Source organism: Chiloscyllium plagiosum, chromosome 44 (genome assembly GCF_004010195.1).
Source record: "Chiloscyllium plagiosum isolate BGI_BamShark_2017 chromosome 44, ASM401019v2, whole genome shotgun sequence".
Lineage (NCBI taxonomy): Eukaryota > Metazoa > Chordata > Chondrichthyes > Orectolobiformes > Hemiscylliidae > Chiloscyllium > Chiloscyllium plagiosum.
Window position 1 is genome coordinate 13,884,115 of NC_057753.1, and position 13,714 is coordinate 13,897,828.

Here is a 13,714-nt window from a genome sequence, read left to right on the forward strand (position 1 = left end):
CAATTGGCAAATGAAATATGGTGGAGTTATCAGAACTTGCCTCTCACACATGCTGCCGACTTTGTGATGCTGGTTACACAGAGTGACAAGGGAAACTCTTCCTCTCGTGTATCCCACATCGAAGTTTACCAGATCTCATCACTCTCCAATCTCAGCGTGACTAGTGTCAGTGAGTGCAAAGAAACTTCGGATTTCAACAATATCTATTCTTTGGTAACACTGTGAACTTCCATCTATTTCACTGAAACGATGCATTTCAGATCATTAAGAAGCCGAAAAGCTCAGTTTCAAGTCAAGCTGTCTTTGTTTACTCATTTGGTTTTCTACTCATTACAATGTTGCATTAATGTTTCTGTTCTTTGACAGAGACTTAGAATTATGGTTGTCGACATCATCAGGCCATCAGACTCGAGTCAACCTATCGCATAATCTTCAGGAAGTGACATCACTTGAACACAGCAAATGCTGTCAGCTTTTAACTTGTTTGTTCCTCTGTAATGATGTGAGGTATTGAAACATCGCCAGCATCAGGAGCAGCGATGTGGCTCTCCGTCCTGTCACTGGTATGGATAACATGCTTTGTTGGTAAGAATTGAACTTTTAAAAGCGGATTTAATCCCTGGATGCATGCATTTTTGAAGCAGAGTGATCGCAGTCGATAAGTATCTGACCAGGATTAAAGCATACTTGAATATGCACTCCTGGCATTTTAATTATCTGTAGACATAAGAGACACCACCACACCTGGAAAACGATTTGTGTGGATGATGCTAGAATTTCTAGAATTTCACTGTCAGAAAACAACAGACAAGCTTGTGTTCCATTCACCACGAGTCACAAGACTATAGGGTAACCAGATTGACATCTTATCAGTGATTTGAAGATCTTAGGTTCAGAACATAGATGGAAATATTTTACTTGAGAAGGCCTCCACATTTATACATTTAAATAAAAAAAAAACACATTAAGCGACACAAAATGATCCAAAACAGATTTCAAAAGAAATTTATATACAAGGTGCAGCTTGTATAGCATCTGGCTGTTACTACAAAAAGTAGTATTTGAGATTACATGAAGGATGCATTTTAGGGAAAGTGGATAAAGAGGGGAAAATAGAAATGGTTGGGGAGATTAATAAATACAATGAGAGGGAAGAAAAAGCTGGGTGCTTGTAGTTTTTTGGTTACATGGACATGAGCAGATATGCCAAATGGACTTTCTGTAACGCTGAATTCTATCTATTCTTTGGTAACACTGTGAAATTCCATCTTCAGTTCAGCTTATTCAAACATTTCATTGCTGATTTCCGCGTTCCTTGACATTGTATTCCAGATCTGAGCGATGGAGATCCTGTCACGCAATGGGAGCCCTACCTCACACAGACGGAGGGAGAACAAGTCACTTTAAACTGCACCTACAATGGAAACCCTTATTCCGTGTTTTGGTACCGCCAGTATCCAGGCAGACAGCCCGAGTTTATCATCTGGAGTTACACGAGTAGTGGTGTTGAAACGAAGGCTAATTTTGCTCAGTTCCGGTTTTCTGCTGCCCTCCAACACATAGACAAGTTGAACCAATTGACCATCTCGGACGTCCTACTGTCTGACACTGCGATATATTACTGTGCAATGAGACTCACAGTGATGGGAACGAACTGAAGCCTCGTACATTAACTGTCACAGGTTTCTGGGTCACAGATGCGGCATCTTAAGCATTGTTTTTTTAACAACGATTTCACACACTGGACCTTTAGTGAATTGCAGTCAGTGAAAAGTCATGTAGGACAATCCAGACAAAAGACGGTTTAAAATGGCTCCCAGCAGGTACTGATTCTGATGGCTGCTTTCACCATATGAGGACTGGAATGGTTGCTGTTTATTCCACATTTTCTGGAAATTTCTCACTCATATTCAATGAGAGTATAAACTCTGCTACCGGCTTGGTACTAACAATATCTTTGGAACACTGCTTTGGAAAAGAAAAAGAACAGATAATTTTCGAAGTGAAACTCCAGAATGCAACAGCTGCCAGGTGAGGAAATCTCGTGCAACTACAGTCAACTGTCTGAACCCGTCTTAGTGTTGAAGATACACATACAAAAACTAAGAATCTACAATATAATGAAGTGAAAAGGGGATATTTTCACGAAACGTTGGGAAGATCGTGAACAGTGATGTTATTAGCAATCATTTGATTGGACATATTTCAGTGGTCAGAAAGCCAACTGAATATAAAATCTTGATTGGATGACTAATATTTATGCTATTGAATATTAGAAATACTTTTAAAAATCTGAACTCATCAGATTACATTACGTGCAAATACAAAATAATTCATTTTACTTCTCTGTGACACATTCCATGTTGTGATCATGTTGCAGTTAAATATTAATGTACAACTGGTAAACAGCAAAATGTCAGACATTTAGAGAACTATTGTGTCACCAAATTTTTAACTTATCAACTAGTATGAATTTCCTAATTACGTATTTCGACTAACGTTCAGAATTTGTCGAATATAAAACATTGAACCCCGACAGTGTGATGCAGGACGTTTGGCCCAAAAAGCCCACACCAACCCCCCCAAAGAGTATGCCACCCATACCCAAGCCCCTCCCATATTGTCCTATATTTAACCAACTAATGCACAAATCCCTGAACACTTTAGGCAAATTACCATGACCAATTCACCTAACCTGCATATCTTCGGCTTGTGGGAGGAAACCAGAACACGTGCAATCTCTATACAGACAGTAACGCAAGGCTAGAAGCGAACCCGAATCCCTGGCGCTATAAAGTAGCAGTGCTAAATACTGAGCCACCGTGCCACCCTGAGGAAAGAGGAGATGGAGCACAAGGAAACTGTCCGCAAAGTTGCATCTATTACTCCCTATTGTTAAATACTTGGATACATTTGAAATGAGAGTTTTTCAAGAATTGATTTATCTGCAGTCTTCACTCTTCACCTTCCCTTCATTTCACTAAAAGTGCTTTTGAATGTGGCTCCCTTTGGTTCCTGTCACTGTGTCTGTTATCCCGCATTAACACCCTGATGGAGAAGTTCCCCTCATTTTCAAAGGATCCAGAGATGCAGAAAATTGATCTCGAAAGCCATTTGCTCTGACAGTATTCCCACTTTAGAGATATAGGTCTTGAATATCGAAAACATGTGCATTGCGTTTGTTCGAATAGCTGAAATTAATAATCACTCAATTTCCTTCAAATTGTATCGTTTTATTTAGTGCCTGTTAGACCAAGGCTGCACAATTAATGCCGACATAAAAAAAAGGGAAATTACATGAAAACGACCATTACAATCAATGTAACCAAGTTAAAGCTTAGATTATAATACAGTGAAGACAGCCAAAGAAACGATTGCTATAGCATTACCACGATGCTAATATTTTAAAACTCAGGAACTTACCAGTTAAGAAAGTTGCAGCAGTATCAAGAAAGTAAATAATAAATGCCTAAGCGTTTGCAAAGCGGATGCTGATTTTTTTTTTTTGCTGAGAGATGTTAAACATCAAATCCGATTTGTCCATTTCTGACAGCGTTACCAGGTGAAACGCCCAGTCACCTGACAGCTCCTTTATTCCTCAGCTCATGACGTCAAAGCGCTGAGCAATATCACGTTACTTCAACATCACGTGGTCCAGGCCCTGGATCTGGCATTTTGAAAATGATGAAAATTGACAAGTGCAGATATTTCAATAAGCAATCTTCCCATCAATTTCGACTTTGCAGATCTCGTTGATATAAGCCTTTCTGTCCTTTTCTGTTGTGACAAATACGATACATTGTCTTCTTCTGCTGTCGGCTCGACACCACTGCGCAGGCAGAGTGCGAAAATAATCAGGATTTAAGTCAGAGTAAGGACAGCAGTGGAAAATAGCGCAGACTCACGCACGAAGTTATTGTGGAGATTACAGAGATGGTCAATGTGAATCAGTCACTGTCCGACGCCTGAAGTGAATAAAAATACCTGGAGAAGAGATATCAAGAAGCAACAAGTCATGCAAGCCTAAATCTGTGAACAGGGGCATTGGGATTGCAGCTCAGTCTTTCCTGCCACCCATGAGACGCAGTTTTAAATTCGTGTGCCTCGTTTATCTCCACCCAAGAATAGCACGGTGTCAATGTGTCATTGCAATTAGAATTTCACCGATCATATAATCGTCATATTATATGTCATAAAATCGTTCATAATTATTTCCTTGCACCTGAAATACACTTATTTGCAATAAACGCATATTAATGATAAATACAGAAACTTGATCCATGCTGTCTATTAATTTGGGTCTAAGGAGCAAGTAAAAGGGGATTTTGCAAAATTCAACTTTTGGGGATATCTCCACAGCTGAACATGCAACCCACACATCCAGCTTCACTTAGAAAATAAATATTTAAGTTATCTTCTGTCATATGTTTCGATACGGCGGTGAACCGCTGTTAAATATACCAAACACACAGCAAAGCGCACCTCACTTCATAATCCGTTAAAATATGAGAGACAGAGACCTCCCCAAATTCCACTACTCCAAGAAAATAACATCAGTTTAATCTTTAACTCTACATCTGAATATTAAACGGCAACTATTGACGACTTCAAGTCCTTCTTTATTTTAATTGCTTATGGCATACCTCCAACTATATAACGGTATACTGTTCCAACACCACACATTTAAAAATTGCATTAACTTAATTTCAAAACCATGCAGTGCCAATCGTCTTTGGAGTCTTTCTTCATCTGACTGAATATTTCTTTCGGTCCTCTTTATTTTTACTGCGAATATATTTCATATGAAAGGGTACCTTTGACCGAGAGTGAATCAACGTCTTGAATCTCTGTCAGCAAAAGTTGCTCTCTCTGATTTTCTTTTACAACCCCAATATTGGATTGTTTCATTGATTAGATGGGAAAACAATAAACTCAAACTCCACCCAGTTTTAATGTCCTGAGGCAAAACATAAACTGATTGGATAAATTTGAAAAGTTGTCAAAACAGCAACTAACTCAGGTATCTATTTCACAACCAAATGTTACATATTTAAAATTTGCAGTACACTCTGATCCTGCAATCCCTCGGTGTGGAACAGCATTCAGTCTTTCTTGAAGAAAGAGTACACGCCTTCAAGTTCACAACACGTGGAAGCTGTCACACTGGCTCGTTATTTGTACGTTTACCTCTGACGCCGACATGATATTCCCGATTTTATAAACAATGACGACGCTGCGTCAAAAATGATCCAATAGCTGGGATATAATTACACGTAGACATGAAAAAAATTTAGAAATGTTTAGGCCTCATTTGCTATAAAGTCATTCAGAATTAGTTGAAGTCTTATCTCAAGTAGACGCCATTGCAATTTGAAGTGAATTCCAAAGACACATTTCTGAGAGATATTTTCCATAACCTCTCAATTAAGTCGATAACGTTTTCAAATACCATGCGTTTAATCAGGTTTTAGTAGACCTTGAAAAAAAATCAAAATTGGGAACTCTGTAAAAATGGGATTCCTTCTTAAATATTGACGACTTGTGCAGTTGGTTCGATTCGCCTGCAGATTGTAGAAATATATAATTTAGATCAGAAAACAGCATCAAGGAGAGAGGCTCTGACATTGCAATTCTTTCAACATTAACCCGGGCAAATCTCCCATTGTGCACAGAGATGAACACACACAAACCTACAAACACACACAGAAACATACATATCTACACACACACACACACACACACACACACACACACACACTCACACAAAAACACATTGGTAGCCACAGTCAAATGCATATAAACACAGACAACAAAGCACACACTAGACGCATTTACAGAACCATAAACAAAAAAATCATACAGGCAGTCATAGATAAGCATTGACAACCACAAACGTAAAGTTTTGCAAGTATCCTGCTCCCTTTCAACTTGCATGCTATCCACCGCATTCACTTCTAAAGCAACTTGCCAGATTTTTTCCAAGCACCAGGGAAATGAACACATTACGTCTTCCAGTAGAGAAAGATTTCAGAAGCTATGTGTTCTTGCGTATATGAGTCAGAAAGAACAATGTCGGTAGACTCCCATTCAGGTTTATAAAATAAACTCTTACCCGTGTTGCTTTTCCAGTCGGAATCATGTACACAATGGAAATAAATGCCCATCTCACAGCCAGCTGAGGAAACACGAGTTTTCATGTCACAGGCGAAGATTTTTGGCTCAGTGTTGAGGCAGCTACCTTCTTACATCAGGTATGATCAGACAGTTCAACAAAGGTCTGGTTAGAATGTGTGAGGAAAACACCCTGACGCCGTTGGGAAATGCAGGTGAAGGGAAAACGGAAACTTTCATGGAAAATAATTTTATACCGCATAGGAGGTTAGGGTTATCTGTTGCCATTGAGCACAATTGACTGAAGTCAGTTCTTGGTTCGAAAACTTGCTTGCAACTTCCAGAAAGCACCACTAGAGGGCAGTGTACATCTGTACGCTGGAGGACATGTGAACTGGAGATGGAGTGACCTGACAGACAGTACAAGGAGATGTCAGTTTGAAGGCTTGGAACAGAAAGGTAATACCAAGACGCTGCTTATCCCATATTATTGAACAGACCAGACACTCTAAAAGTATTTGAAGAAGGTAGTCTAGACCTTGGTTTTTTCTTATGTTAAGTGCACATGTGTAGTGCTATTCCAGATGCAATAAGACTGTTCAAAATATTCGACATTAAGCAAAGCACAACCTATCCAAATACTATAGTCAAAATATAACAAAAGAGTGCAAAACATGAAATAACGTAACCCCCACCCCCCAAAAAAAAGCTTAACAAAATAATAGGTGTAATAACTATTACTGATTAACTGTTTGAATATAGGAACATCACATGAACAAAGTCAGAAACAGATTGCCTCACATCCAACCCAGCAGCCGAGAGAGAGAGAGAGAGACATAGAGAGACAGAGAGAGAGAGAAAAACAGAGAGAGAGAGAGACAGAGAGAGAATGTCAAGCAAAGACTCAAGAGAGAGTCCAGAGTGAGAGTTGCAGCGAGGAGACATTTTCTGCAAGATTCAACGCTGTTGAGGCTCGAAAAGCGAATTAACATTAAATGTTAAACACTGATTAAAACAAACCTAGAAATCCTGGTCTGTAACAACTGGCCACAGCCATCCAGGCTGGTTCATTTGTAAAACTTTGTTGAAGAAAATCTCAAAAGCTGTTCATGTTCACGCAGAATGTTCGGTGTCTTTCGTTCAAGCACTTTTTTTGGAAGAAACCGGGGAAAATAAATTCGTGCAAACAACTGTTTTACCACATCCGTAACTTGGACAAGACGCCGGCTCTGTTAGACTTGAAGAAAGCATTTCTCTGTTCGTGGAGACCACAAACACAGTAACTAACCATGGCAGATGTCTGACTTAATGACATAAATTACGAAACAACCGTGAAGGAAGTAAAATGGACTTTGCTTGAACATCATTCACATTTAATTTAATTCATAGTTACATAATCTAATTGTCTCAAAAACTTTTCATAAAGGAGAATTATTCGATATCATCCCAACGACTTAGTTGTTCATTTTCTTGAAAAGCAAAGTTCCCAGATGTCACATTAGAGGACGCTGTAATGTCAGCCCCTTGAACACTTTTATTCTTCTCTTGCAGACTTCTTGTGCAACTTCAGCACTTGCGTTTCCAATAAGTTTGTCTCATTTGTAAACTTAACAAAGTACAATCCCTTTCGTCGGGATATTTGCTGATGTGTATCTCTGCTCTCTCGCCATTCCCATTAACACTTGGAGAAAAACTGACCAAAAATGTCTTCTTTAAAGTTTCGTGGATAGTATTTGGGCGTAGCAGGCAGTGCTGGCATCAATCATTAATGGTCTCGAAAATACTGAAGTCAGCAACCTTCTCCAGGCACTACAATGTTTCCTGTATACAGGCCGTCGTTACATTTGTAATGAGCCCATCTAATAATAAGAAAATTGAGTTGCGATGAAATTTACAATCAAATGCAACTAAAACGGCATTCTCCTCTACCGCTTAAATAATGGAAAATGTAAATGCTTATTTACCTCATCACGGTGCCTAAATCCCTCAGAGACACTGATCCCCTCCATGGACTGAATGAGCTCTCATAATCAGCAAGAAGCTCTTTTCCAGCTCTGCGCATGGAAAGTAAGGAAACGTGTTCCATCCCCTACTTTATCTCCAGACAAATAAAGTTGTTCAAAATCAGCATTGTTTTCATCTCTACGCAAAACTCTGTCGTTTCAAAGGTAGCATTTCTTTTCTGTTCCTTTCTTCTGTGGCCGTCTGAAGTGAAGTTCAAAGGAGCTTGAAGCGGATTGGCTGAACTAATGGACAAAGGAATTCTGAGCTCATTGCCTGTCACTTGATATCCTTGGTAATATGCTGCAATGGTCCGAGATCCAGAAATTAGTCGAACTCTTTCTCATCTACTGACAAAAACAATTGCTGTTTAGACTCGCTCTGCTCACATTCAGTGTGATTTCTCTGCAACAACGTTGCACGAAGCAATGTATTTATTCATCACAGCTGCAGCTATTCTAATGGGTAAGTTGATACCTTTTGGAACTTTCTGTTTCAGATCATTGGTAGAAATCAAATTTTATTTGAGTGGTTCCAACAAAACAGACGTAGAAATGTATTCTACCAAAATGAAACTGAACATTTGAACCTACCACCGAGCACGTTTGGAGGAAGTTAGTGAACGTCTTTAAGTGGATGACAACTGAAGAGTTAGGTTCAAAATCTGGCCAAAATTGTCCGTTAAGATGCTGTGACAGCGGCGAGACCTTTTCATTCACTGATTTAAGCAGTTTTTACCTGAAAGTTGCTGAGATGAATTGCAAAATGAACTGTTTATAAGCCAATTGCATTTAGTCTCTTGTAGTTCTTTCCGTTACATCCGCTAACTAGTGGAAAATGGATTCTTGTTTAACTTGATTTATCTTTTGCGTTGCTGAGTGTTCCCAAGAAGTTTTCGGTTTGTAGTTTGGAATGCTTGTATTATTGTTCAAGTTGACGGACTGAATATGGGCAATAAAAAGTATTAACTGTTTTATTTAATTTCCTGTAACTCATGGCTCTTCCAGCACTTTGTCGAGGAGATTCAGTCACACAGAGATCGGCTTCAAAAAATGTGAATGAGAGAGATGATGCCCAGTTTCTCTGTAATTACACTACAACAAGCAACACTCCTAACCTATTCTGGTATCGTCAAAAATCAAGTGGCTCCATAGAGTTTTTGTTACAGAGACATCAATATAGTGGAAGCACAGAAGGATTTCCAGAAGACCGATTTTCCTCAGAGCTCAATCACGTGAAGCAGACAATCAAGCTTAATGTATTGAAAACAGAACTGACAGACTTCGCAGTTTATTACTGTGCTCTGAGACCCACAGAAACTCAAGTCTGGGCTACTCCATGCAAAAACTGGCAGAACACCAAACCTGACAGTGCATTAGGCACACGGTGAGAACAGTTTTCGATTTGAAATTGTTCCAGAATTTAAGTTGACATCTTATTCTTCATATTGGATCACAGAGCTTATCTGTCATAAATAAATGATTTAAAAAGAAATCTAACGCAGTGAGTTTAGTGAATTAAAAACACATAATTTATTTCGTGCATTTGTGATATCCCAAAGTGTTTCACTGTTACAGCGATGAGATGGTGTGAAAAATGCAGCAACCGGTTTTGGTCCAGTTAACGTGGCACTGACGCAGTGCACCAGAGTACTCGCTTCGAGAGGCGTTCACCTTTCGCATTACTTTAAAAATGAAACACTGAAGAAATCTGAATTGTGTCAAGCATATTGAGGATTATTGAATACTTTCTCTGTACCTGCATTTTAGGACGTTCAGAAGAGCATGTGATAGATTCGCTCATCCTGGGAAATTCCTACTTGCTTTTTAATATCAAGCATGAAGTCAGATGTAACTCACATCCTGAAGGCAATTAGCAGCGGCTGAGTAAACAGTTAGAGCCGCCAGTGAAATTCTCAGTCACATGATGTTTTTGCTATTCGGTTAGTGCTAGGTGAATATTCTTCAGCCACAAGTTTCTTTTTATTCTTTTCTCAGATCTTGGCATATCAGTTGTGTAATGACAAGCAGGTTCCTTATCTTCCTCTGGTGATATTCGACGGAAACGGAATTATTTTGTTATCCAAAATGACCTTGGAAAAGGAGAAGGTGATATGCCTCTTTGAAACGCTGCATTATTTGGGATATGATCTAACCAAATGTGATCCTTGATATCGATTCATTGTCACTGAAGGAAATATACTGTTCGCAATGAGGATGATGGCTGACTTGGAGGGAACGTTGCAGATGACATCGTAATTCCAAAACTCGGAATTTTCAGTTTGATCTGTTTGTTTGGATCAACACACGTCTTGAATAGTGTTAGTCTCACCGTCTAGACACTGTTATCAGACACACCAGTGCCGTCTTCTTTGTGGGTCAATGAACTAATTAATTGAAAATGATCGCTAACCTTGTCAGAGGAATCCATAGATCATCCATGTCATTGCAGTAACGTTTGCTGTTACTGAACAAACAAGTTGCAAAAGAAAACTCTCCTTGTAGTAGAAAGCAAGTTTCGTGCACAGATCCGAAGTAGTTTTGCATCCAAAATGGTGTCTCCATTCTACCTTCAGGCCTTTACCCTCTCACCCTGAAAATAATACATTTAATGATCCCTAGTCTTCAGATTTTGGACTTGTACTGAAAGAGAACAGAGAATGCGGTATCAGCAGATTGCGTACATTTACATCTTACATGTTCATTCGGGAAGAGAACGACTGGAGGGGATTCTAGAATCTTAGGGGGAGCTGTGCACAGTTCCAAGTATTTGCACAGTTTGCACACTTTATAGAATGTCAAAGTCCAATCAGTTTCTCAGTAATTATTTTAAAACTTGTGTCTAGGTACACGCCAACATATTGCACTTGGAAACTGCTGGAAAGCTTTCTGTGATCGTTTTTCTTAACTTAGCATTTTGCAAAAGACACCGGAAAGTGACGTGAAAGGGGGAAATCAATGGGCAAATCGGCGTTAATGTGAGTGTAGTTAGATCAGATGAACGCAACTATTGATGCACTGGGAGACCAGAGATCTCTCCACGTAGATGCTGATTCATTCCACAAGTGGCACCAGTAGTGTCAAAACACGCATATCTCAAGAAGAAATTCTCACATTTTAAGAATATCGCTGAGAAACAATGCTTCCATCTAATCGTGAATTTTGGAAAACAATTAATAATTGATTAATTCCACCCCAAATAATAACTAATAGCAAGTCCAAATCGATTTATGTGGTGCACGACAAGTGTAATTAATATGAGGCTGATAACCTCTGATCCTCGATTTTCAATAAAACAGCTTTGTGCAGTGGTGCTATTGTAGCTTATGTAGTTTAATCGAGGCGTGACTATTGCTTATTGAAATTTTAATCAATCACCCCTTTGATTAGTTATAACCAATTAAGTCGTGGTCAATTTCTTATAGTCTCTGAGGCGCTTGTTTCAAGTCAGAAAGTGTAGTGAAATCAATACAGGAAAACTGACAATTTGTGTGTAGTGAATATGTAAAATACAGTTCCTTTTTTAATTTCCAGAAAATTACACCATCCTTCATAACCAAGCTGATCCAAATTCATTTAAGTCCATTTAAACATAACAGCTGTATTCTTTTCAGATATCTATTGATATATGTAAACACAGAACGTGACCAAAGCATATCTCATGTCACTACAGAATCGCTTTTTGGTATCTTTCTTCACTGATGAAGAGATCAGCACATTCTCGGTAGAGGCACTGCAGTCTCATAGATTGCGTTGCGTCGTTGTGCAGTTAGTCATCAGAGACAAGTACAGAGCACATCCGTACACTGTGCCATTCCAGCTTTTGTCATAGAACATAGACCATTACAGCGCAGTACGGGACCTTCGGCCCTCGATGTTGCGCCGATTTGTCATAACAATCTGAAGCCCATCTAACCTACACTATTCCATGTACGTTTATATGCTTGTCCAATGACGACTCAAATGTACTTAAAGTTGGCGAATCTACCACCGTTGCAGGCAAAGCATTCCATACCCTTACTACTATCCGAGTAAAGAAAATACCTCTGATGTTGTCCTATATCTGTTACCCCTCAATTTAAAGCTATGTTCCCTCGTGCTCGCCGTCACCATTCTTGGAAAAAGGCTCTCCCAGTCCACCCTATCTAACCCCCTGATGATGTTATATGTCTCTATTAAGTCACCTCTCAACCTTCTTCTCTCTAACGAAAACAGCCTCAAATCCCGCAGCCTTTCCTCGTAAGACCTTCCCTCCATACCAGGCAACATCCTCGTAAATCTCCTCTGCACCCTTTCCAAAACGTCCACATCCTTCTTATAATGCGGTGAGCAGAACTGTACACAATACTCCAAGTGAGGCCGCACTAGAGTTTTGTACAGCTGTAGCATAAACTCATGGTTCCGGAACTCGATCCCTCTATTAATAAAAGATAAAACACTGTATGCCTTCTTAACAACCCTGTCAACCTGGGTGGCAACAATCAATGATCTGTGTACATGGACACCTAGATCTCTCTGCTCATCTACACTACCAAGAATCTTACCATTAGCCCAGTATTTTGCATTCCGGTTACTCCAACCAAAGTGAATCACCTCATACTTGACTGCATTAAATTCCATTTGCCACCTCTCAGCCCAGATCTGCAGCTTATCTATGTCTCTCTGTAACCTACAACATCCTCCGTCAGTATCCACAACTCCACCGACCGTAGTGTCGTCTGCAAATTTACCTACCCACCCTTCTCCACCCTCATCCAGGTCGCTTATAAAAATGACGAACAGCAGTGGACCCAAATCCGATCCTTGCGGTACACCACTGGTAACTGGACTCCAGGATGAACATTTCCCATAATACACTACCCTCTGTCTTCTTTCAGCAAGCCAATTACTGATCAAACTGTTATATCTCCCACAATCCCATTCCTCAGCATTTTGTACAATAGCCGATGGTGGGGAAGCTTATCGAACGCCTTGCTGAAATCCATATACACCACATCAACCGGTTTACTCTCATCTACCTCTTTGGTCACCTTCTCAAAAAAACTCAAAAAGGTTTGTGAGGCACGACCTACCCTTCACAAAACCGTGTAGACTATCCCTAATCAAATTATTCTTTTCGAGATGATTATAAATCCTATCTCTCATAACCTTTTCCAACACTTTATCAACAACTGAAGTAAGGCTCACTGGTCTAAAATCACCAGGGTTGTCTCTACTCCCCTTCTTGAACAAGGGAACCACATTTGCTATCCTCCAGTCTTCTGGCACTATTCCTGTAGACAATGATGATTTAAAGATCAATTCCAAAGGCTCGGCAATCTCCTCCCTGGCTTCCCAGAGAATCCTAGGATAAATCCCATCTGGCCCAGGGGACTTATCTATTTTCACACTCTGCAGGATTTCTAATGCGTCCTCCTTGTGACCTTCAATCACACCTAGTATAGTAGCCTGAATCTCAGTAATCTCCTCGACAACATTGTCGTTTTCTAGAGTGAATACTGTCGAAAAATATTCATTTAGTGCTTCCCCTATCTCGTCTGACTCCACACACAACTTCCCACTACTATCCTTGATTGGGCCTAATCTTACTCTTGTCATTCTTT

The 13,714-nt window shown here is 39.7% G+C and overlaps 1 non-coding gene and 1 gene segment (V, D, J or C); both read left to right on the forward strand.

Annotated features, from left to right (window-relative positions):
- The first annotated feature begins 518 nt into the window (after window positions 1-518).
- On the forward strand, window positions 519-1,658 carry LOC122543708. The segment is given in 2 exon segments: window positions 519-585; window positions 1,333-1,658. Coding segments are annotated over 2 exon segments (372 nt in total).
- Window positions 1,659-11,408: 9,750 nt separating this feature from the next.
- On the forward strand, window positions 11,409-11,548 carry LOC122543763. The gene has a single exon (XR_006310131.1). It is a non-coding gene; the product is annotated as a U4 spliceosomal RNA (small nuclear RNA).
- The last annotated feature ends 2,166 nt before the right edge of the window (window positions 11,549-13,714 follow it).